General features: G+C 50.5%; 2 protein-coding genes and 2 non-coding genes across 9 annotated transcripts; 3 read left to right on the forward strand and 1 right to left on the reverse strand.

The window, feature by feature from the left end:
* Window positions 1-3,923: 3,923 nt before the first annotated feature.
* On the forward strand, window positions 3,924-4,013 carry TRNAY-GUA (transfer RNA tyrosine (anticodon GUA)). Its single transcript is given in 2 exon segments — window positions 3,924-3,960; window positions 3,978-4,013. It is a non-coding gene; the product is annotated as a tRNA-Tyr (tRNA).
* Window positions 4,014-4,352: 339 nt separating this feature from the next.
* Window positions 4,353-4,425, forward strand: TRNAA-AGC (transfer RNA alanine (anticodon AGC)). The gene has a single exon. It is a non-coding gene; the product is annotated as a tRNA-Ala (tRNA).
* A 141-nt stretch (window positions 4,426-4,566) lies between these two features.
* AGBL5 (AGBL carboxypeptidase 5) lies at window positions 4,567-23,785 on the forward strand. 5 transcript variants are annotated; one of them, XM_086700206.1, is made up of 16 exons: window positions 4,567-4,707; window positions 6,055-6,314; window positions 6,564-6,735; window positions 7,055-7,218; window positions 7,782-7,959; window positions 8,205-8,383; window positions 8,812-9,268; window positions 9,753-9,922; window positions 10,255-10,390; window positions 11,053-11,255; window positions 11,883-12,097; window positions 19,708-19,863; window positions 20,932-21,044; window positions 21,880-22,010; window positions 22,367-22,487; window positions 23,589-23,785. In XM_086700206.1, the coding sequence occupies exons 2-16, from the start codon at window positions 6,100-6,102 to the stop codon at window positions 23,709-23,711; spliced, it is 2,733 nt and encodes a 910-aa protein (XP_086556332.1). In that variant the 5' UTR covers window positions 4,567-4,707; window positions 6,055-6,099; the 3' UTR covers window positions 23,712-23,785. The 5 variants fall into 5 exon arrangements, 4 of the variants coding, with proteins under 4 accessions (XP_086556332.1, XP_086556331.1, XP_086556333.1 ...); XR_015248957.1 differs by lacking the exons at window positions 4,567-4,707; window positions 23,589-23,785 and adding exons at window positions 4,802-4,948; window positions 21,338-21,384 and having other exon boundaries at window positions 22,367-22,471; XM_086700205.1 differs by lacking the exon at window positions 4,567-4,707 and adding an exon at window positions 4,802-4,948.
* On the reverse strand, window positions 22,779-24,066 carry OST4 (oligosaccharyltransferase complex subunit 4, non-catalytic). 2 transcript variants are annotated; one of them, XR_015248959.1, is made up of 3 exons: window positions 23,913-24,066; window positions 23,652-23,789; window positions 22,779-23,007 (listed from the first exon to the last, which is right to left on the reverse strand). XR_015248959.1 is itself a non-coding variant. In XM_086700217.1 (2 exons), the coding sequence occupies exon 1, from the start codon at window positions 23,786-23,788 to the stop codon at window positions 23,675-23,677; it is 114 nt and encodes a 37-aa protein (XP_086556343.1). In that variant the 3' UTR covers window positions 22,779-23,007; window positions 23,652-23,674. The 2 variants fall into 2 exon arrangements, 1 of the variants encoding a protein (XP_086556343.1); XM_086700217.1 differs by lacking the exon at window positions 23,913-24,066 and having other exon boundaries at window positions 23,652-23,788.
* Window positions 24,067-24,109: the final 43 nt, after the last annotated feature.

The raw sequence follows: 24,109 nt of genomic DNA on the forward strand, positions 1-24,109 counted from the left end.
GCTGCAGGGGAGCTTCTGGCAGGGAAAGCTCATGCCCATCACTCTAAACTTGGACCTGTTGAGGATTCCAGACGCTCCTTTTGCTGCCCTAATCATATTGTCTCACTTGCCACTATGATTCGTGTCCCAACACCTACCTTGATGGCTTGACTATTTTAAGCTGGAAAAAGCAGGGAGAGTTTCCTAGGGGAATTCTTGGTCTGTGATTGGTGGTGGTCTCTTCCTTGCTAGGACCTTCATTTTATTTTATTATTTTATTTTTATTTGTATTTTTGTTTTTAGGTAGGCTCCACGCCCAGTGTGGGGCTTGAACTCACAACCCTGAGATCAGAGAGTCACATGCTCTCGGAGAGAGCCAGCCAGGCTCCTTGCCAGGACCTTAATTTATTAATTAGTTTTATAAGGCAAGGAGTGAAAGATGTAGGACTCCAAAAGACACACGAGTCAAGGGCCTATCACCAAAGCCCCTTTTTGTTTTTGACTGGGGACCGTAAGAGAGCTGCACAGGCTTTCCACTCTCACCTCAAGATTCTAATGTTTGAAATGTAAGCAGTGCTAGAGGTGCACTGTCCACTCCAACCCCCCCAGGCTGGTTCCTGCTTCCATCAAACCCTGAGATGACAGCAGGATGATGGCCAGCTACCACTTTCCCATTCAGTTGTTGCCCTGAGACTCTGCCTATCAAGTAGCCAGCGTAGAAAAATCATGGCACAAAGTGAGGTCATGAGTACAATGGCATCTCCCGTTGTGTTCTCTTCCCTTGTTAGGATGTAACTCTAACCTGTCGACGGTTAAACAGTCCACATTGGGCAGAACCCTGCTCCTAGTGGCAGCTGACCACGACCATTTTTCCCAAGGGAAAAAACCCACCTGGCAGCTAAGGTCTGGGACTGCTAGGCAGGACTGTCCAAGGGTCCCAAGACCTCACTTCCCAATCAGAAACAGGTGCAATTCTTAAGAATAGCTAATCCTTCTAACTGGCGTGAATTCAAGGCAAGTTGAAGGAAGGGCTGCTGTGAACCTGGCTTGGCAACAGCATAGGACAAGTAAAATGACGACCCTGTCCTATGATGACATTGAATCACCAACGCTGCTGGACTGTCACAATCCAGCAAACCAAAGAACGCCACTTAGGAGTGCTGTGTTGGTTTCTAGTGTGTACGAGATTTACCTTGCTGGGTTTGTTTAATTTCTGACCTAGAATCCTGGGGTACAACGTGTAATCAGGTTGGCTGGGGCCTCCACAGCTTTTCATAGGGACACTGACACCCTAATTGGCTTTATTTGATAAACCCCGTTGTTTGACCTGTTATTGGAATTGTCCAGAATTTCTCCGGTGTCAAGAGAAGTAGTCCAACACTGCACCTGCTGTCCAATAAAGCTAAACCAGACACCCAGAAGTTTCACATTTGGCAGACCTGTCAATGCACAAGTATCTAAGCTGAGCCAGTGAACTGACCTAGTGTGGACTAGACAAGCAGACCCAGGCTGACAGGTGGGCTATCACCCTATGATGATGGGTGTTACTGGAAGAACAGAAGTCACCTGACGCCTCAGAAGGTCACATTTGGACATTGTAACTTTACTTTTTACACAGCTGGAGTTCTACAGATAACGTGCCCCAAAAAACGAAGGGCAGTTTGAGTATGGTTATCTTTTGTCAATCTCTTACCAACTCCTGTATGGGCCTGCGAGTTCTGGTACATGACTCATTTGAAACACTTCTTCCCAAAAGGCTTAAAGCACGTTTCTGGATGTGTACCTATAGCGCCAGCTTTACAGCAGGTCAGCTTAATGGGTGGTCTGACTTCCCCAAAGCATGGCGTCGCTAGACTCACCTGTAGCATTGCCAGTCCCTTCTCAAATGCCATCACCCCTGGGGTGGAGCGTTTCCCACGGAGACGGGCATGCCTGCCTGTTCAAACGATGATTTCAAAGACTCTCTAAGACATAGGAAAATGCTTATAATTGAGCTCAATTTGTTGAAAATGGGCTATAATAAAAGTATCCAGAAGAGCATTGGCAAGGATGTGGAGAAATTAGAACCCTCCTACATTGCTGGTGGGAATATAAAATGGTTCAGTCAGTGTGGAAAAAATTTGGTGGTTCCTCAAAGAGTTAAACATATAATTACCATAAACCCCAGCAATGTCACTCCTATACACCCAAGATAAAAACACATATCCACACAGAAACTTGTACATGAATGTTTATAGCACTGTCATTCATGAAAGTTAAAAGGTGGGAACAGCCCAAATGTCCATCAATAGATGGATAAACAAAATGGTATAGTGATACAATGGAATATTATGCGACCACCAAAAGGGAGAAGGTGCTGACACGTAACACAACCCGGAAGAGTCTCAAAAACATTATGACAAGTGGAAGAAATCGGGCACAAAAGGTCACATATTTTATTATTTCTCTTATATGGGATCTCCAGAATAGGCAAAGCCATAGAGAAAAAGCAGGTTAGTGGTTGCCTGGGCAGGGGCGCCAGTCAGGGAGTGGGGGAGTGGTGGTGGAGAATGATTACTTAAAGAGTACAGGATGTTCTTCTAGGGTGATGAAAAAAATAAGTTTTGAAACTAGAGAGAAATGATAATTTGCATAATACTGTGAATGCACGAAGTGCTACTGAACCGTTCATACTTTAAAACGGTTCATTGTATGTTATGGGAATCTCATCTTAAAAAAAAAAAAAAAAAAAAAAAAAAAAAAAAAAAAAAAAGTTCGGTTTACCAGCATCCTTCCCCTCAAGAAAGAGAGTCAATGGGCACACTAAAGACTGAGCCAAGAAAACTGCCCAAATTAACACTCTCGGACACAGTGGTAGCATTTGGAGCAGCAGAATGAAGCTAAACTAAGAAATCGGTGGGGAGATTGTTAACCTCCTGCTTCGTGGGTGGGCGCAAGAGTGAAAGCCCTGTGTGCTCAGTGACATCAGAGACCTCGGATTTAAAGTGTAGGGCTGCAACGGGTCCTAAAACCATCACTGGACCTGGATTTGCCCGGGGCGACTGTGACTCCAGGTAGCCCAGGCCGCAGAGCTGGAAATGGTCCAGGTCTTCCCACACAGGCACTCCGCCAGACCACCAAGCAAGGCTTTGTAGGGGAGGTGGATTTTAGGTTGGTTTCAAAGCCCCAGGAAATTCTGGTGGGCAAAGGATTGTAGGCTGGCATTCCAGGCCCTTGGAAAGAGGCGCGGAGGTGTGACGAGATAGGGGCAGGGGCGGACGGGCGTACTTGGCCTCGCCCAGGGCCCCCTCCGCGCCTGCGGCCAGGCCGGAATCGCAGGCTTTCTGCGCGGCGGGACGGTGCGCTGTCCTGCACACAGCGAACAGCTCTGTGGTTTGTATGTTTCATGCTCCAGCCAGAACGAATAAATCCTGACAAAACGTTGGTTAACTGACCTAATGAATGTCCTTCACATCAGGAGAGCAGTAGGATTTTACCGGCGCCCCCAAGACACCGAAGGGAAATCTGGAGCAAATAGCGAAAGTAAGCCCTCGGCTTTGCAAACTGGACTTGCGCCTTGCAACTGCAGAGCACATGTGCGTGCCCGCCGCGCACGGGAAATGCGCCCAGCGGCCCAAGGTTGCGAGCAGGATCTCAAAGCGTCCTCAATCCTATAAAAGCCACGGGGGGTGAGGAGATGTGGTTTTTTTGTTTGTTTGTTTTGTAAAAAACGGAAATGGAAGGTAAGTGTATTGCCCATTTCCTTTGTCCAGAGTTGGGAAGCAGGTTCTTTGCCCGAACTTGTTTCCGGCTTCCTTTGTTTCTGTGCGGCTTGGAGGGACTCGGCAGGAGAGCTCCTTTTATGAAGCGGGGTGGGGAGCTTTCCCCCAAATCTAGATCTTGTCAGAGTAATGTGGCGTTGGTAAGCATTAGGGAGGAATTGGCAGGCGTCAGAGACAGCGGAGCCTTCGATAGCTCAGTTGGTAGAGCGGAGGACTGTAGTGGTACGAGTTGCGGCAATCCTTAGGTCGCTGGTTCGATTCCGGCTCGAAGGACTTCGTATAATCTTTTTAGCTTCCAACTCAAGCCAATCAAGTCGTAGGGAGAAAGTTTCACTCAGAGGCCCGCTGTGGATTTGCAGGAGCACAGCAGATGTTCGGTGAAACACATGTGCAGTAAGTAATCAGTGTACGATCCAACCCTCGTCTGTGTTAAATGCGAAGATATGTTATTACTATTGCTTACGTGTGATTATTATATGCCTGCTTTTAAAAATCTTGCCCACGATCCCCCTGTACACTACTAGATAAAGGTTTTGAATTACGGTCGGTCCTCGGGTCAGCGGCCAGCCTAGAACAGCCTGTAAGGCAAAAGGAAGAGAGGCGGCAGCAGGCGGGGGATTAGCTCAAATGGTAGAGCGCTCGCTTAGCATGCGAGAGGTAGCGGGATCGATGCCCGCATCCTCCACTGAGGCTTTTTGCCCCCTGTATCAGTATCAGAGGATTCCTGAAGGGCGGGAGATCCGCTGACCCAGGAAGGTATTTTGTAATACACAGAAGAGCGCGGTGCGCAATGATTAGCTTCGCACATCGTCCTTTTATTTTGCAGGTGAGTCTTCCGGTTTATTTCTTGGTCACTTTTGTCTTGCCCTCCTCCCAGCGGGCAGGCGGTTAACCGTCTTCTGAGAAGACCCCGGTAGAACCCTCTGGCCGGATCTGCCCGCCGAGCCCCCAAAAGCCACTGGCTCAGGTACCTGCTAACGTGCGAGGGAACCCCTGCGTGCTGACCAATGGCAGCGAGCCTTACTGGGCGGGTAGCCAGCTGTATCAGCGGCCAATAGGCGAAAGACTTCTTGTTTCCTGGCAGAGCGGGGTCCCGGCACCGCGGCGCTCGGGTTTTGTTTGGGTCCTGGGTGGAGGACCCGGGTGCCGGGGCCCGAGGTGGCGCCTCGCTAGCGGGAGAGAGAGCGGGATCGCCGGCCCCGAGAGAGGTGAGGGGCGCTGCGTGGAGCGCGGGCCCCGCCGGCCCCGGCCCCGCCCCCTTCTCAGCCCCTTTCAGCCCGGAGCCCCTCTGGAATGCCATCCCGCCCCACGACCCGGCCGACCCCTCCTCCCCCGCCCCACTCCCACGCCCGCACCTCTGACCCCCCCCAGTCCCTGCCCCGAGTGTGAGACCCTGTCGTCCATTCATGCCTCCGAACCCCGCCCTGCCCAGGGCAAGCTCGGTCGGTGTGAGGTGAGGGTCTGTCAGAGTCGAGGGTCGAGAATCACCCCCTACCCCCACGTGGGTCTCTGCCAGCCACGTTTTTAGAGGTGCTCAGCATACCCATCACTTACCCACAACTATTGCCAGCGTAGCTTTTTCAGGGACTCCAGTGCTTTGCAGGGCGGGAGGGGGCTGGAGACAGACCCATGCCCTAACTGGCATTGAGCTACAGTTTCCAGGTGAGCAGGTGGCTTCTGCCTTGTTTCTTTTGACTTGGCAAAGGCCACCGTTTTCTAGGCATAGGGTAGTGACAAAAAAGGAAGAACTAGCCCTTCCAAGGGTTCAGGGGAGCCACAGACGAATGCCTGGTCAGGACTTGTGAGGACAGAGGAGTGGAGAGAAGCAGCTGCCCATTTAAACTTAGAATCTTGGCTCTCTCCGCTGCTCTGCTCTGCTGGAGATCGGGGAGCCAGTCTAGGAACAAGAGATCCAGAACGGCCCGTTTTTCAAGACGGCCACGTGCTGTGGTGGGTGTATCTGGGTAGGTTTGAGAAATCTGACCTCTCCAATGTCATTCTCTAGTCTTTTGCAAAAAAGCTTGGACTCTAGCGTTTCTCAACATTAGTTAAGCCATGGAGTACTTCATTTTGGGTAAGCCAAGATGTAGTAAAATGGGGTCCTTTTAGGTCAGTTCTAGCCCTTTGTGTGGCGTTAGACAACTGCTTTCTCTTAGCCTTTGCTAGAAGGCCACTTCTGCCTTTTCTGAGGTGGAAAGAGCCTCTTGTTTCTTAGGGCATTTCCTAAGAAGAGCTTTCATTGATCAGGAGATACCCAAAAACCTTGTTTTCATTTTTCTTCCTTCTTCCTACGCCACCCCCCACTCTCCCCCAGCTCTCAGGGCCAGAGTGGGCAGGAGGATGCTTTCCCAGCCTCACCATGGAGCTGCGCTGTGGGGGATTGCTGTTCAGTTCTCGCTTTGATTCAGGGAACCTAGCCCACGTGGAGAAGGTGGAATCTGTGTCTAGTGACGGGGAAGGAGCAGCAGGTGGGGCATCAGCCCCCACCAGTAGCATCGCCTCTTCTCCTGACTACGAGTTCAACGTGTGGACCCGACCAGACTGTGCTGAAACGGAGTTTGAGAATGGGAACAGGTAAGGGGGAAAGAGGGGAGCGTGGAAGAAGGACAAGAGAGGAGGTGGCCAAGGCCCCAAATCCAGGCTCATTTCGCTGTCTTACTGTTCATCCCGTCAGTACCCTTCCTCTCCCTCCCCTCCTCCCTCCTCCCTCACCTCCTCTGTACCGAACGGGCCTTTCCCAATCTTGCTCGCTCCAGCTGTTTCACGTAGCCTGTCTCCAGCCCTCAGTATATAATGACCTATTCCTCCTCCTCTGGCCCTCAGGTCATGGTTCTACTTCAGTGTCCGGGGAGGAACTCCAGGGAAACTCATCAAGATCAACATCATGAACATGAATAAGCAAAGCAAGCTATACTCCCAGGGCATGGCCCCCTTTGTGCGCACACTCCCCACCCGGCCACGCTGGGAACGCATTCGAGATCGGCCCACCTTTGAGGTAAGTTCTCCATGAGGGAGAAAGACAGACTTGGGTGCTAAAAGCAGAAGAGGGAAAGAAGAGAGGAGTTACCCTCGATACAGAGTACCAGGCAGGTGGGACGCCAGGTTTTGGTATCAGCTTTCCCTCTAGTGCTAGCTGGAGTCCAAGATAAGCCCCTGCTTCAGGAAGCCCAGAAGGAGCCAGCTGTCATATGGAAAGTCCCAGAGGGAGGGAAGTCGGGCATTGTGTTGAGGGTGTAAGGTCAGTTCTTGGCGATCCCAATAGGATCTTAGTTCTCACACCAACAGCCCCTCCCTCTTCCTCCTCTGCTCCTCAGATGACAGAGACGCAGTTTGTGTTATCCTTTGTCCACCGTTTCGTGGAGGGCCGTGGGGCCACCACCTTCTTCGCCTTCTGCTACCCCTTCTCCTACAGTGACTGCCAGGACTTGCTAAACCAGCTAGACCAGCGCTTTCTGGAGAACCACCCTACCCATAGCAGGTGCCAACCCCATCCTTACTCCTGCCACCCAGTCCTCGACCAGACACCACCTCTGCTACTTCTGGAACTTGCCCCAGGAGCCCCGAACCAAAATGTCACCCGCTCTTTTTCTGTGCAGAGTGTGGGACTTTGGGTACCTTTGACCAATATGTTTCTGTGTGACCATGACCTTAGCCTACCGCTACCTGCATTCTACTCACCCATGTGCCCAGTTCAAGCCTCTTAATATCCCAGCTCCCATCAGTTGCCCAGAACTTAGCCCCGCCATTGCCCAACACACCTTTTTTTCTGTCCCGGCAGAGGGTGAGTCTGTGTACGAAGTCATCACATAGTAGAGAGCCATAAACTGGGGAGAAAACAATAAGTTCATCCCGTCTTGTATTCTGCATTCTACTAATTCAGACGACCCAAATCCTCAGCCTCTTTTAACACTCTGAGGGACTCTAAGGCCCCAAAGGTTAGCGTGAAAGACCAGATCCTACAAATCCTAGGCCGGGGATGAGGCTCACCTCTTGCTAGGATTTTAGGGACTTCTCGTGGCTTAATCGTTTTTATCCCCATAGCCCCCTGGACACCATTTATTACCACCGTGAGATCCTTTGCTATTCTTTGGATGGACTTCGTGTAGATCTGTTAACGATCACTTCCTGCCATGGGCTTCGAGAAGATCGAGAGCCCCGTCTAGAGCAGCTATTTCCTGATACCGGCACCCCCCGACCCTTCCGTTTCACAGGCAAGAGGGTGAGTGGGAACAGCATAAAGGTAGCACCATGGCCTTTCCGTAGCTCCAAGCCCTGTGGATAGCTTAAGGCCATGTTACCTCTGGGAGTCGTGGCCGCATTCGGAGGCAAGCAGGGCTGCTCCCAGCTCCACTTGCAGACTCAGCCAGCTGCAAATCCAGTGGCTCTTCCTGCCCGCCCCCCATTTACTGTTAGAGAGGACATACCAGGTAACTGGCCTAATGACCGCTCTCCTCTCCACCTCAGATATTCTTCTTAAGCAGTAGGGTACACCCTGGGGAGACTCCATCTAGCTTTGTCTTCAATGGCTTTCTGGACTTCATCCTTCGACCTGATGACCCCCGGGCCCAAACCCTGCGTCGCCTCTTTGTCTTTAAGCTGATTCCCATGTTGAACCCCGACGGTGTGGTCCGGGGCCACTACCGGTAAGCAGCCTCCCCAGCCTGTCAGGATTGTTCCCGGTCCCCTTCGTGTCCTCCACCTCCGTGAAATACTATCAGCCTCTCCTTTAACTTCTCCTGCATTCCCAGTCCTCTTGTACCCGAACAAGGGCAAGCCCATCTCATTGTCCAGGGACCAGAGAAGGAATGTGGCACATCTAGCGGCGCTCTCTGGAAGGAGCAGAGTTAGAATAACCGCAGGTCCATCTGGGTAGAGGGAGCCGTGCTTAGTCTCTGTGGTCGGGGGGACAGCCCACCAAGGAGAGGGCCTGTTCTCAATCCTTTCCTTCCTAATGCAACCTGGGCCTCTCATTTTGCAAGTCAGTCTCCCCCAGGCCCCCTTTCATCTACTCTCATGTCTCCTTCACCGGCTCAGCGCTCTAGACTCTGCTTCAGTCTCTGTTTTCCTATAGCACAGACTCGCGTGGAGTGAACCTGAACCGTCAGTACCTGAAGCCCGATGCAGTCCTGCACCCAGCCATCTACGGGGCCAAAGCTGTGCTTCTCTACCACCACGTGCACTCCAGACTGAACTCCCAGGGTCCCTCTGAGCACCAGCACAGTCCCCATCTCCCTCCTGATGCTCCCCTTTCTGACCTTGAGAAAACCAACAATATCCAAAATGAAGCTCACCTTGGGCACGCGTCTGACGGGGATGACCCTGAAGGCTGGACACAGACCGAGTCGGCAGAACAGAAGCCCAGTGGTGTGTGGATTATGCCACAACGGTCCGCTGAGGTTGAGCAGCCGGCCCCCGACACCATCCCCCCTAAAGAGAGTGGCGTCGCTTACTATGTGGACCTGCACGGACATGCTTCCAAAAGGGGCTGCTTCATGTATGGAAACAGCTTTAGTGATGAGAGCACCCAGGTAGGAATCCAGAGTGCCACGTGAGTGTGGGAAGTGTTGCAGGTCAGGAGATACAGGTTAGGCCAAGGACAAAGGGAAGGTGGTCTTATGACAGGAAGGCCTGTGGCTGCAAGAGGTATTCTACCTCCAAACAAGCTTCAAAGGGCCAAAGGGGGATGGCACTGGGGCTTTGTGTCTCAGTCTTTACATCATGACCTTTGAACGAAGACCAAGCTGTCAGCATCGTGGTGTTTATTCTACAGTTCGGGAAATCAGGGGAAAAGGAAAAGTTTGCATTGTGGGAGAGACGAAGCTAAGAGCTTAAAAAGAGATAGAACTGTACCTTTCCAACACCTGGAAATAAGGTCAAGCACACAGTGACATTTTCAAAAAACATGGTATCTGCCATGTATTTAGTCACATGGCCCCCTGCTTGCCATCTCTTCCTTGCCCATTCCTTCTTTCTGTCTGTCTCTCCTGAATTGCCTTTTTCCTCCCTACACAGGTGGAAAACATGCTGTATCCAAAGCTCATCTCCTTGAACTCAGCACACTTCGACTTCCAGGGCTGCAATTTCTCAGAGAAGAACATGTATGCCCGAGACCGCAGAGATGGCCAGTCTAAGGAGGGAAGCGGCCGGGTTGCAATCTACAAAGCCTCAGGGATAATCCACAGGTTGGGGGGAAACTGGGATATAGCTGATGAAGTAACTTCCTTAAAGAAAACAATACCCAGTCTAAGTTGTTTGAGGGGCAAGGGACGGCCCAAATCTTCTCAAAAGACAGGCTCACCATTAGCATTACTGTCTTTGGCCTGAGAGTCTGACTTTTCGGTACTTCTCGGGTACATGATATAGTGCCAAGGTCAATTGCTAGTTCCTAAGGATTAGCACTTTGTTTGTATCCACTGTTTTCCAAGTGATTATTTCTTAGACCACCTAGGCTGTCCCCCATGGTTCTGTCCTGATTTTTCCAGGCAGGACACTAATAAAGGTCTCTGTGTCTTAGCTACACACTTGAATGCAACTACAACACCGGACGCTCAGTGAACAGCATCCCTGCCGCCTGCCATGACAACGGGCGGGCCAGCCCCCCTCCCCCGCCGGCTTTCCCCTCCAGATACACTGTGGAACTGTTTGAACAGGTATGGATACAGGGGATACCTGGGGAAGAGGGGAACCCCAAAGTCTGGAATGGTCTTCACTCCTGCTGCCTAAGGCCCTCTGAAGAGAGGCTTACCACCGTCACCATCTCACCGCTGTGGTTATTTTCTGCAGTTAGCATAGGGCAGGCCCCTGACTCTGATGGGATTGGGACGATGAGTAGGCACTATTTCTGACCTCATACCACAGAGAATCCCCAGCACATCTGAGTCAGATTCTTTGCGTCTTAAGCTGGTCTTCTTCCTTCTATTGGGTTTGTTCACTCCTACCTAGGCTTAAAAGCACCACCTCTGCAGTGGTCTTTGAGGACCCCAGGGTCCTAGAGCTCGCGAGAGAAGGAGAAAGAGCTGCAGGTTATAGAAGAGATTGAAACACCTTCTCCTGCTGGGAGAATGCCTTCCTGGTGCCAGCCAGAAAGCCCACTTGCTCTTGCCCATAAAGGATGAGGGTCCCAAAATGAGCAACGGTTTAGGGAACGGCTTTAAATCTGCCGATATAAATAGCCCTGGCACAAAATATAGCCTGCCCGCTGAGGAAATTTGGGGCCGGGCCTCCCCTTCCACTGTGCTGTGCAACCCCCTCCCCAACATAGCAGCCTGGGTTGGAAGTCCCAGATGCTGAGCCAAACTGGACTACCCCACAGGTGGGACGAGCTATGGCCGTTGCAGCTCTGGACATGGCAGAATGCAATCCATGGCCCCGAATTGTACTGTCAGAGCACAGCAGCCTCACGAACCTCCGCGCCTGGATGCTAAAACACGTGCGCAGCAGCCGCGGCCTGAGCAGCACTGTGAACATGGGTGTCAACAAGAAGAGAGGCTCTCGAACTCCACCCAAAAGTAACAAGTAAGACCCACAGGGTGGAAGGAGGAAAGGGTATGAAAGTGGAACAGGGCTTTAGAGCAAGGAGTTCCAAGGGGTTTGTGTTCCTCCCCTATCCAAAAGGACCACATGGTGAGTATTTTCAGAGCAAGTTAAAATTGGTAAGATTAGTACATTTTTTTGAAAATGGGATCCTCTTCCCTCTTCCCTGGAGCTACAGACTTCCTAGGCATCTGGAAACCAGGCCAGGGGATTCCCTGCTCCAGAGCCCGGCACAAAATTAAATTTAATTGTGGTGGGGGTAAGGGCAGGTCTCGGTTTCCAGGGGTTGGGAATGACCAAGAGGTCCAAGGGAATAAGGGGGGAATTCACGAAGTTAAGCTGCTCCGAGACAGCCCCGCAGCCCTTAGTATGTTTTCTGCAGGAGCATGTCTTTGCGAACAAGGGCTCCCAGGCATCCTGAGATCAGCTGGTATGGTCCAGGTTAGATACCCCATCTGTGGACACAGATCCCTCCCTTTTCCCTTGCAGTGAGCGCCTTTGCCTTTTTCACCCAAGGTGAACCTTTCCTGAGCATCAGACCTCAGGGAAAGCCTTGGGACACAACCTCCCCGGCCCAGGGCTAACTGGCATCTGCTTGCTTCTTTGCAGCGGCTTGCCTGTTTCCTGCTCTGAAAATCCCTTGAGCCGTGCACGCAGTTTTAGCACCGGCACAAGTGCCGGTGGCAGCAGCAGCAGCCAGCAAAACTCTCCACAGATGAAGAACTCCCCCAGCTTTCCTTTTCATGGCAGTCGGCCCACAGGGCTGCCAGGCCTGGGCTCTAGCACTCAAAAGGTCAGCCACCGGGTGCTGGGCCCCGTCAGAGGTAAGCCAGTCTGGGAGCCCCTGCAACAGGTGTTCAGTTGTTTGGGGAATTGCTGGGGGAAATGAGAGCTTGAAGATACACACTCTTGGCTGGGACCAAGGGGTGAATCAATAAAAGTAGTTTATAGCAGAATCTGCAGCCTCTCCTGCGACCTTGGTGTTCCCTGCGCCATGAGCCCCAGAGCAGTACTGTGTGTGGCACAGGCGGGAGTCCTGGGTACCTGGGCTTCAGCACATGCTGGGAAGCAGCGGGATTTCCAAGAACAAAACACTAGCTGCAACAGGGCCACACTGAAATGTGGAGCCTCCATGTCAGGAATGGTGTCAGACTGTCTTGTTAGGAGCAGTGTAAGGAAATGTCCTCACAACGCAAATTGTAGCACCGTAGAGATGGAGAATCCTATCCAAGGTCTCTATGGGATGAAACTGTTCCTGGCTTCAGAGCCTGTTCAGAAAGCGGTGTCAGAAGGATTCTAAGTCTTCCAGAGAAAAACGGAACAAGTACAGACAGCTTCTGTTGGAGGCTTACAACACAACAGTCTGGCCCCTCCCAGCAGTCACCACAACTGCTCAACTGTGCATCAATACCCCTGGGGTTGGCTTGATGAGACCCTGCCTGATGAGAGATTCTGAGTTCAGAGGTATACCAGAAACAGATGGGCTTTTAGGGACAAAGAAGAGGAAGAGACCATGGAGCCATTCCTTGGGGGTGACTCAGACTTGGGTGGGGGGAGATTGTTGTAGTGCCACTTCCAGAAATACACGAAACCTCAAAGCGGTATTGTACGTGGCCTCTGGGCTGGAGACATCCTGCCAGAGTTTGGAGGCTTGTAAGCTGGAACTAAGAGGCTGGGGGTCTTCAGGCCGCACTCCTCATTAGCACTCCCTGGTAGGGACCCAGAGGCATGCCCTGGGTCAGTGGCTGTGGGAACCTGACTGCACCCGCTGGAGCAGCCACAGGTTTATAAACAGCCAGTAAGACCGTTTATCCCTCATAAGCAACACAGTTACCGCTTCTATTCCGAGCCCCATTCTTTGAGATTCTCCCTTCATTTGGAGAGGATGCTTTTGTACAGCGTTGTTTGAAGGAGAGTATTAAAATAATAATGCCACGTATTTAAATAGCATTAAACAGCGAACAAAACAGTATCACATATATATATTTCATTTAGTCCTCACAAGGACCCCGTGGGGCGGATGGTATTTCCATTTCTCTGATGAGAAAACTGAGGCTGTTTAAGGGCGACTTGTCCAAGATTTCATAGCTTAATATTAAGTAGCAAAGTTATTCACTAATCATTATTCAGACTTCCTCTAATTTCTTTTCCTTTTTTCTTTCTGTTTTTTTCCTTTTTGTCAGCCTCTCATACCTCTTCACTCATAGCTCCTGGGAAGGAATGTCAGCGTCCTAAATTCCCCTTCCCTGACTACAAAAGAGAAATAGGAAAGAGTCTTCTCTAGGCCCAGGTCCTCACTGGAGGATTCTAAGCAGTTTTTCGTTCGTATTTTATTATCGTCCCCACCCCACCCCATGCAGAGTGCTGTATGAAGCTCCGTCAGTGAGAGACATGTATTCTGTGTCTTTGTTACTTCCCCAAATAACGAAGAGAAAAGGTGCATATTCAGTACTAAATACTTCCTGGTTGGCTGACTTTAAATTTAATAGGGGACACAGGACAGTGAACAACATAAAAGCACACACTCGTAAACACAGGGCACTTGGGGAGCCACCGTCATAGAACACTCAAGAGTAAGTAGCCAAAGAATGTTCAGTTGAGTGAGGATTTTGAAGAATGGATGGTAGCATATGGCTTGACAAAAACATTCCGGAGATGAGAGTGGTAGCCAGGGCCAGTGCTGCTGCGCAGAGGGGACAAGAAGCAGACAGACCTAGCTGGTGCAAAGGGCCAAGCCCTTCAGCACAGAAATTAGGTGGAGAGAGGTTGGAGGAAGAAGTTGAAATGTCTGGAAAACAAAGATGATAAGTTAACTGAGACATAGGACAACGATTGTGTGCTTCAGAGAATGGTGGGAACGAGAGATTTATGCCAGAGTGGCCTGTGAACTGTATGTATTGGGTAGGTGGGGGGAGGGGAATCCTCACAGTAATTGATAATGAGATAACTAATGGCTATACCAGGGTCTGGAAAGGAGAGAGAAATATATGCATCAGAAACAGGTAGCAGGATTCAGTGATGGTGGAAGAGAGGCAAACTAAGAGTTTCAAGGTTACAAGCCAAAGGAGAGAGTCGTGGTGATGTTAAGACATTGTTTGGAAGAAAAAGTGTTGAGTTTATCTATTTCAGACATACTTGGATGTCATGGGCTATCTATACGGAGATGTCCTGCAGGCAGAAAAAAGAGCCAGCCTGTAGAAAAGGTGACATCAAGGTTGGATCTAGGCATCAGCCATACGCAGGTGCAGGTAAAACAAGTGAGAAGCGATGTCCCCCCAGGTAAATGAGCTAAGAAGCAGAAAAAAGGAGCTGGCGCCAGGAAGAGACACCCTGGGGACTTGAGTAAAACTTGTGAGACCTAACAAACTATGTGTCTAAAGTCAAAGGGTTGAGAAGAGGGTTACTAATTCTATCAAACAGGAATACTGGAAGGAGGTGAAAGGTCAGAGCGCTGGAATCTTGACTCCAGGTACTACAGTTTTTGCCGCTTCATCTCCTAGAGTCTCCAATAGGACTCTAGGATTGGAGACTAGTCCCGGCTTAGGATAGGGACCTGCGGCTTTATTTGTCCGGTTGATCTGTCCTATAGCTTTGTGCTGTTTCCTGGTTCTGCACATCCGGTTCTATGGCCCCTGCCACATCTAGTCATACTTTGTCTTCTGACATAGGAAGAACACAGCTCCTGTATCTCTGAGACCTAACTATAAAGCGGCTATACTTTCCAAACCCAAAACTGAGATTGTGATCTGACAAAAGATTTTTTTCTGACTTGTAAATTTAAAAGAAAGTTCCCACTGATGTATAAAAATCGTATCACACTTAACTGTATACTTAATTCATGACTATCCTTTATTGGCTAGAACAGAGCATAAGACAGGCTATCCAGAAAATTTCAGAAAAGAGCTAGGCAGCCCAGCCAGAAGCTTAAAGCAGAGGTTAGGGAACTAGTCTGGCAGGTTCTATTCTCAAGACTGGAGGATGAACATTTTAGGAGACCAACGAGCAAGGCAACTCAGGGTGAACAGGAATGTTCCTGAGACAGGAGACTGCAAGAGCCTCCAAGGAAGCTTGACCCCACTCCCACCCCGTGACCGCAGTGCCAGGAGCTTCTTTACCTAGTTGCCCCAGCTGCAAAACACCTCCTGAGCAGCACCTGCCCAGTTATGCAGCCGAGTTCCAGTTCGGCAGGCACAGAACGGCACACAGCGTTAGCAGCAGCTGTTGCTGCAGAGGAAAGCAAGCTCACGGGAAGAGCTTATCCAGTGACTGAGTCAGGGAAGTAGGAAGTTGAAAGCCTGCAAGATACTGGTGCAAAACAGAGCTTGAAGGCAAGCCGGCTGGGGTGAGGGTGGATAAATCAACCAGCTCCACCTGTCTGTTATGTAGGGCATAGGACTAAGGTGAAGCTGGTGGGGCGCCCAGGACTCGGGGTCGGGAGTGCACCCTAGGTGTCTCATCCTAGTCCTGGCCCTGGATTCAGGCAAGTCTCACCCAGTAACTGAAACATATTCCCTGGCCCTGTGCCTATCTGGTGGGACCCTGGGGTAAAAGACAAGGGGGCAGTGTAAAAACGGAGGCTGTCAGCTGTCATCCCACCACAGCCACCGTCCTCCCTCCCAGCTCTGGCACTTGCATCCGTAGTTACTAGAACTCTTTCCTGGCCTCTGCCATGCCATGGCTCAGCCGACGGGCTGCTTCTGGTAGAGCAGCTGAAGTCCGATGGTGAGTGGAGGTTCCTTTGAAAAGTGAGTCAGAGGACAGAGGAAGAATGCCTCCAGCACCATCACTAACTACTTTTACTTTTTCCACTGCAAACAAGTTTTGTGGTTAAGAGTAGATTAAAGCTTGAGGGCAGGAAATGTCTCCTAACACATTTACTGATTCCCTTGGTGCCTTGCATTTATTTATGATCAGTGAATGCTTGTTGAATGGAAAAGACAAGAAATTGGGAGCTGAATAAATGCTTGTCTGACCTTTTCACCCCTTAGAGGGCATAAATCAGGTCTGTGATTATCCCAGGGATTCAGTACGATCTAGGGTGCTCCGTGTAGGGACAGTTCAAAGATGCCAAGTCAGTAACTGTTCCTTTAAATTTTGAGACCTTTAGAATAAACCACTCTGACTCCTACACTGGGGAGGTCAGTCCGGCTCTACCTCAGACCTTTGCCCCAGGATTATCCTACTCCCAAAATGGAATCTACAGTTGATTACCATAAAATGCAATCTCACAACCTCTGGAAGCACAGCTGACTCACATATCACTCTGCACTCAGCCTCAAGCCACTGTTTCTATAGCTTAGAAGCAAGAAATAACAGCTGGGGTTCCTCCCTTAAATTTTTGTCTCAGTGGGAACTGAGTAGGCCTGGATTATACCAGGGGCCAAAAGTCAAAACATGAGAAATTGGGCTGTGTGCTCACATTGCCAAATTTACAGGGAGGCCTGGCCAGGCTTTAAGACAGTCTTTTAAGGGACACCTGGGTGGCTCAGTCAGTTGAGCATCTGACTTGATTTCAGCTCAGGTCACAATCCCAGGGTTGTGGGATCGAGCCCTACATTGGGCTCTGCACTAAATGTGGAGCCTGCTTGGGATTCTCTCTCTCTCTCTCTCTCTCTCTCTCTCTCTCTCTCTCTGTCTGCCCCACCCTCCCCCAGTGCACACTCATGCTCTCTTAAAAAAAAAAAAAAATCGTTTAAGTGAGGGTTAAAATGCTATTTTTAAATGCCTTATCCTTTCCATATTAGGCCTCTCCTAAACCAGACTGGTCTCCTGTCCTTAAAACTCTCATTAGGGGCAGGATCCTTGAGTTGTATCTGTAGTATCTTTCCCATAATACGTACATTCACACTGACATTTTTTACATCATATGCCTGTTCTGCTTCATACCTTCCTGAGTGTTGCTCAGTTTCTTGCTACAACCTAGAAATGTCCTAAAGGCTTTCATTCACTTTCTTACTTGCTCTTTCGTACCTTTCCTGGGGTGGGTAAGGCTTCATCCTTAACATGATTTCAACATGCCTCTGTGTAGAGATACCCAGATCATCAAGAAACCCACTATTTCCATCCTTGATCAAGTTCATTTCTGCCTGCTATGCACTGTCATCTGGATATCATCCTGATATCAGTGTTTTACTGAAGAATCACTCAAGGCTAGGTTCTACAGTATTTCTGAGTCATTGGTGGTAGGTAATGCTTCAGGTTGACTGTGGCCATGAGTCTCTGACTTCTGTCCTTTCACTGTGTATCACCTCTTTAGTACCCTAAGGTCTGTTTGTTGTTGTTGCCTGTTTACTATTGACTTACAATTGACAGGTCTGGTTAGTTTTGACTCTTGGCTCTAATTGGTACTCTAATTGGTACCCAGCCCCTCAGCAAACTCCTCAAAGCTAGAGTAGCTTCTGTCCTGAAATCTCTCCCTTTCTTCTATTCCTTATTCATGTGTCAATTTTTTAAAAATTTGGTTTGGGATTTCCAGAAGTAGTCTTGTCACTGCTGACTACTGCTCATTATAGCTGGCCAAGATTAAGTTATTGTCACCTACTTCCTGAATTAGAGGTATTTTGCATCCAACACACATTACTTTGTTAGAGGCCAAGTGGCATCCTGGGACCTTCACTGAATTCAGCTCCACAAAGCTTAATAGCTCATTCAGTCTGAGAGCATTTGGCACCTACCATCCCTCTGTGATGAGACAGACCTGCCAAACCCGAGAGCCTCCCTACACCATCCAGTCACCGTCTGCTCTCAGAACTTGTACCGGTGAGGCTCTAGCCAGAGTGGACCAGAAAGAGCTGCCCCACGGAGAATAAGCATATGTCCTTAGACTCAGATTATTGAGCAGCCCATGGTCTATGGTGGGTGTCTGCTATTCAGGAAAACAAAACCTTTACTAGTGTCTCTGGTTTTCTAGGCAGAGTTTTGTAGGCACCAGGATATACAGACTGGTATAGACTGGAGAAAAGTCCTTACCCTCAAGAGATTCCAGTTTCAAGCAGAATACTAGTTAACAACTACTGAGTACTATGTACCAGGCATGATTATAAGTACTTGACATGTGCTAGCTTCTTGAGACAAAAACCATAAATCATTACTAGCCAAGTGAACAAAGGACAATAAAGCAAGGGAGAACAGTCGATTCTACCTGTGATGGTCAGGGAGGCTTCACAGAGGTGACATTTGAGATGGGACATGTTAAGTTGTTCAAGGTTTCACTAGAAGAGGAAACGGACATTGCAGAGGAACCACACAGCTAGCAGCTACAGGGGCTGTAGCAGAGGGTTTGAAGGATCAAGTCAGCATCCTACCAAGGATGGGCAGACTGGAACCACAGTGGATGGAGCTCTGAATGCCACGGTAAAGGGTTTAGACTTTATCCTTTATTTTTTTATGTTTATTTATTTTTGAGAGAGAGAGATGCAGACAGAGCATGAGTGAGGGAGGGACAGAGAGGGAGACACAGAATCTGAAGCATGCTCCAGGGTCTGAGCTATCAGCACAGAGCCTGATGTGGGGCTCAAACCCACAAACTGCAAGACCATGACCTGAGCCGAAGTCGGATGTTTAACTGACTGAGCCACCCGGGCGCCCCTAGGCTTTATCCTTTAAAAGACCTTCAGTTATCTCCTCCTTGCCTGAACCAGATGACTTTTGATCAGGTCTAGGTTTTGGAATAATTTCTGGCACCGGTGTGAAAGATGGGACTGTAAAAGGGAACAGATTCAAGCTAGGGTGACAAGTGGGGAATTTTTTTCAGAAGCCTGAATGAGAGATAAAGACCTATAGCTGGACACAGGCCATGGCAAGGGAGAATGAAGGAGGAATCCAAGCAAAGGCAGAGGCAGAATTGTCTAGATTTGGTTAAACACAAATCTAAATATGAGGGAGGAGTCAGAAGATGAAACAGGTTTCTAGGACATTTTTCACCAAGGTAAGGAGAAGAAAAGGAAGGATGGAAGAAAATTAGTTTTGCGGGGGTCACGAGAGACCGCCAGGTAGAAATGCCAGTGGACCACTGAACTGTAGTTCAGGAAAGAGGGCTCCAGAGCAGCTTGGGAGTTTGGAGTATGCACAGCAGGAGGGGACCAAGGGTACAATGGGGGAGGGGCACTGGCATTTGGGGGCAGTAAGAGTAGTTGAAGAGGAGTGGTTAGAGGCAGGAGAAACCTAGGGAAGCTATTTCAGAAGCCAAGCTCAGTAACTTCTCGGCCAGAAGAATGAACTGGCGAGCGAGCAGGGTGGTTAGCCACAGAGAGGCGGATGAGGGCTTGCTGTGACCCGGGTAACCAGAGTCAGTATCAGAGGTCTTTCTACCCACCTTAAATTTACTTCCAGAGAGGAGTGCTGGTGTGATGACAAGTGCAAGAACCAGCAGGGCAGTGGAGTGACAGGGCCTCACTTACTTGCCCTTTTATCTCCTTGTGTCCCTTCCACTCAGAGCCCCGAAGCCAGGACAGGAGACGGCGGCAGCAGCCACTGACCCATCGCCCTACTTCAAGCGGCCTGGCCCCATCCCCAAATCCTGCTAGTTCTAGCCCAGCAGCCTCACACAACATGGGTTCCCGCCTACTCCCCAGCTCACTCAGCATATCAGGTCTGTACCTACTGCCACCGAAATCTGGGTTGGCCAGCCTCCTTCCTTCCCTACTACCCAGGGTGTAGACCAGACTCCCTGCTAGGCTTAAACCAATCCCTTCAGCTCCTTTCTTGACTTGATGCAGAAAGTTAATGCAGGCCTCTCCACACCGGGGGCATCCGTTATCCTCCTGGATTATCCTAAACCCGTAAAGCACCCATGCTCTTGTACAGGAAGCTGGAAGTTAATGGATGTCTTTGTATAATAAAATAGCTATTGTTTCTTGAGCATCTATGTGGCAGGCACTGCTCTAAGCACGTTGTCTCACTTAATCCTCAAAGGTGAACAACCTGAGTACCTGCTACTTACTCAAGCTTCCTGACTCCAGGAACTGGGCAACATTAGACAAAACCGAAGAACAAAAAAAGGCAGAGGCCTTTCACCTATCATCACAGCAAATGCTGTGTGACCGCATCATCCACATAAAACCCAGGCCACCTGCTGTCCTTTTAAGTTATACACCCAGCTGTGTAAAGGACTGGACGGGAATGATTCCTAAGACTCCAGTCCAACATCCTCTAACTCCCTCAGAGCCCACTACTCCCAACCTGTTAACGGTCTTCAGTGGGTAGCCCTTGTCAGTCTATCATCTTGGGTACTGACTTATCCTTGAGCGCTTACTCATTTGGATGCGACAGGCCCTGAAGTCTATAAATTCAGAGTAGTTCAGCTTGATGGGCTGTGGCTCAAGTTGCAAGTTGCTACTCCACTCCTTGGACCCGACTAGAGCATGCCGTGCTTCTCAACCAGGGGCCATTTTACTCGCTAGGGAACATGTGGCAAGGTCTGGAGACATTTTTGGTTGTTACAATGGGGAGGGGACAGAGGAAGAAGAAATGCCATCTAGTAGGTAGAGACCAGAAAGGCTATTAAACATTCTGCAATGCACAAGACAGGTCCCCACAACAAAGAATCATCCAGCCCAAAATGTCAATATTGCCAGTTTTGAGAAACCCTGTTCTAAAGGAAGTTCCCTCTTCTTCTCCACGGCTCCCTACCCTGATAGCAGTTTTCTTTGTTTCCTAGGGAGCAGCTGCTCATTCCTGTCCTCAGGCGACAAGCCAGAGGCTGTCATGGTGATTGGGAAAGGGCTGCTAGGGACTGGACCTCGGATCCCCTGTATCAGGACACGACTGCAGGTAACATTTTTGTGTCTTCCCCAAACCCCAGTGTAACAACTCTCACAGAGCCCAGCAAGGCACTGTTCGTCTGGGTAGTGGGAGGGAAAATGCTCAGCACTGCTTTACAACCTCCCCCGGCCATATCAGAGAGCTGCTCTGGTGCCCGTGCCTGTCTGTCCAGTACCCCCATCCCTCAGCCAGGTCTCTTGCTTGCTTCCAACCCGCGTCCCTGCCAGATACACCCCAACCTCAGCCTGCTAGCTTTGGCACTGCCCGCCCCTGCCCTTAGCTTCTCCTCTCTTTCTGCCCAGACCTGCCCGAGGACAGTTCCCGCCAGGAGGGGTCCCGGATTCCCCAGGTAACACATCTGGTTGCTGCTCCTAAGAACAGCTGTGCCACCAACTCCCAATTCAGTCCAGATTTCTCATGTTAAACTGGCTAAAGCTGAGTACAGACAGAGACCGGATGCGTGAAGCCTAAGCTGCTCTGGCAGGGACTGAGGCACAGAAGGCTCTGAGAGACCCACCAATTCTCCAACCTCTTTCCAAACACTGCTTCCCTATTCAGCCAGATGTCAGCCATAATACAGCCATGGAGGTTAAATGCTAGATCCTTTTGCCTCCCCTAGTTAAGTATGACTTAGAGTGTATAGTCATAAACTGAACCTAAGAATTCTCTAGCTATTATCCTGCCTTACCCTCTCAGCTAGGGACAGTGCCCAGAAATTCAAGGTCCCAGTACCGGTGTTGACCCCTGTCCTACACTCTTATGCACGGAAACTCTAGAAGCAAACCCAGAAGCAAAAAAGTTAATGGAAGAATCCAGCCTCTCAGCCCACCCCCTATCCACACAGGCTAGGCCCAGGTTGGGCCGGGGCTCACCGCCGACTCGCAGAGGGATGAGAGGCTCTTCGGGCCCCACATCCCCTACACCCCGGACCAGGGAGAGCAGTGAGCCGGAACCAGGACCCATCTCTGCACCAGGGTGAGCACCCGGGTCCAGTCCCTCACCCCACCTCTCACTTCTGTCCCTTCATTCCCATTTCTGTGCACATTCAGGATCATTTTCTTCCTTCCCTAATCCCTCTGACCTCCAAAAGACTAAAGGTACTTTCATTAAGAATCTAGTCCCTGATTTTTTTCCCATCATGGCCTCAGTCTTCACTGCAAAGGACAAGAAAACAACTCCTTGTTAGGGGCTAAGGCCTAGGAGCCGCCGCATTTCAGCATCAGCCCAAGGTGCAGTGCTCAACCCACCTATCATTACCCATCTCCCCTCTCTCATGTCCAGCCCCTGTCAGAGTTCTCACAAGCCTGATTCCTCTCTCTTCTCTGTTGCAGGCTGCCTCATGCCGGGCCCCCACGGCCCCGCTCTGCCCCTGCCTTTTCTCCTATTTCCTGTAGTCTATCTGACTCCCAGTCCCGGATACGTTACAGCGGGGGGCCTTTGGGCCAGCCTGAGGTTTGTTTTGTCCCTAAATCACCCCCACTCACTGTTTCTCCCCGGGTCTGATGCCTCCACCTCCATGCCCAGGATATAGCCCCAAGATGGGGTACACAGTGAGAAATGTGCTAGCCTCCTCCCTCAGCTGTTGATTCCATGTGACAACCATAATTCCTATATGAACGGACAGTGAATACCAGCCACACTGTTCTGAGACATCCCAGAGCATCACCTTGAGACAGCACAAAGCAGAAACCTGCTACCCCATCCCTCCCTCCACAGCACAAGATTTTGGGACCACAAAAAATATATATCTATATTTTTATATTGGGGGGAGGGAGTAGAAAAAGCCCCTATACTGGGCCCTACTCAGTGGCAGCTTCTTGTTCCATAGGGTTAAGGAAGACTTTGAGGAAATAAAAGTTGTTTGGAAAAATCCAGGTGTAGTTGCTTTATATGTTGTGATGGGTAGAGGGATGAAGTGAAGTGTGAAGGCCCCTCACACCCTCCATCTTGCCTCAGCCTATGTCCTGGAACCCTAGAAAAAAGGGGGAAAGACCCGAGGTAAGGAAAATGCTGCAGCTTTCCTCTGGGGAAATCCTTCAGGCATCCACTCCCATCCATCCTGTTCCCCCTTTACATTTTTGACCAACACTTAAGGTTCCCCACCCTACCCCACCTTTCTTGTCTAGGGCTTGGGTCTACAGGAGCCACCCTAACTCAGTGCCTCTTGCTCCAGAAGTCTACATCTTTACAACCCCCCCCCCCGCCTCCCCCTCCCCCCCAAATTCTGCCTAAATAAAAGCCTCAACAAGCTTGGAGAAGTGAGGACTCCTTAAGTCCCCCTTAAGTGAAGAGCCCAAATCCTCATACTTGGATGGCATCCTCAGTACCTTTACTCCTCTCTGTGTCAGTGTCTCCTAGTACCCAAAGGCCCAACTTGGGCATGGGGGTACCACGAAGACGGGGGCAGAGGAGTAGGAAAGTCACCCCCATTCTAGCAGGTAAAGGGCGGGGCACTGTAGGGCATTCCCTACTGTGTGCGGATAAAGGGGCTCAGTTCTGGACTGTATCATGCTTGGCCCGGCACTTTCTGATTTGAAGTTTCGAACCCTGCAGGCCCTGGCGCGGCCTCGCCACTCCACTCTCCGGGGGCTGGGCGCTGCAGCCCCGGACCGTTACCTGGGGCGGAGAAAGCGCCACTTTCATTCCTGCTTCTTGGGATTGTTGACGGCCACGTAGTGATAGAGAACCACAAGCAGAAAGAGCGACACGCCCAGCATGTTGGCGAAGATGGCGAGCTGCACGTCTGTGATCATCCTGCGGAGAAGAGGAGGGACTGAGCCTGGGGCTGGCGCATTCCTCGCCCAGGCCGGGACCCGTTCTCGCCCCCTGGACCAGCCACCGCCAAAGCGCCGCTGAGCGCGCTTACGCGCCTCTCACCTGACCAGCTGGGCTCAACGCGGTGTGGTCTGCGCACTAGCTCCAGGTAGGAGTTCCGGCCCGGAAGTTGGTAGCGCGAGCGCAAGCCCAAACCAGGCACTTCCGGCCGTGCTGCTCGGCCGGAACGGGCTCTCTAGCCCCGCCGTCTCGCCTGCTCCCCGAGGCGCCTCGCAGGGGCGGGGTCTCGGGCGGGGCTG

This window comes from Puma concolor, chromosome A3, assembly GCF_028749965.1.
Source record: "Puma concolor isolate L17-30 chromosome A3, mPumCon1.1.hap2, whole genome shotgun sequence".
Lineage (NCBI taxonomy): Eukaryota > Metazoa > Chordata > Mammalia > Carnivora > Felidae > Puma > Puma concolor.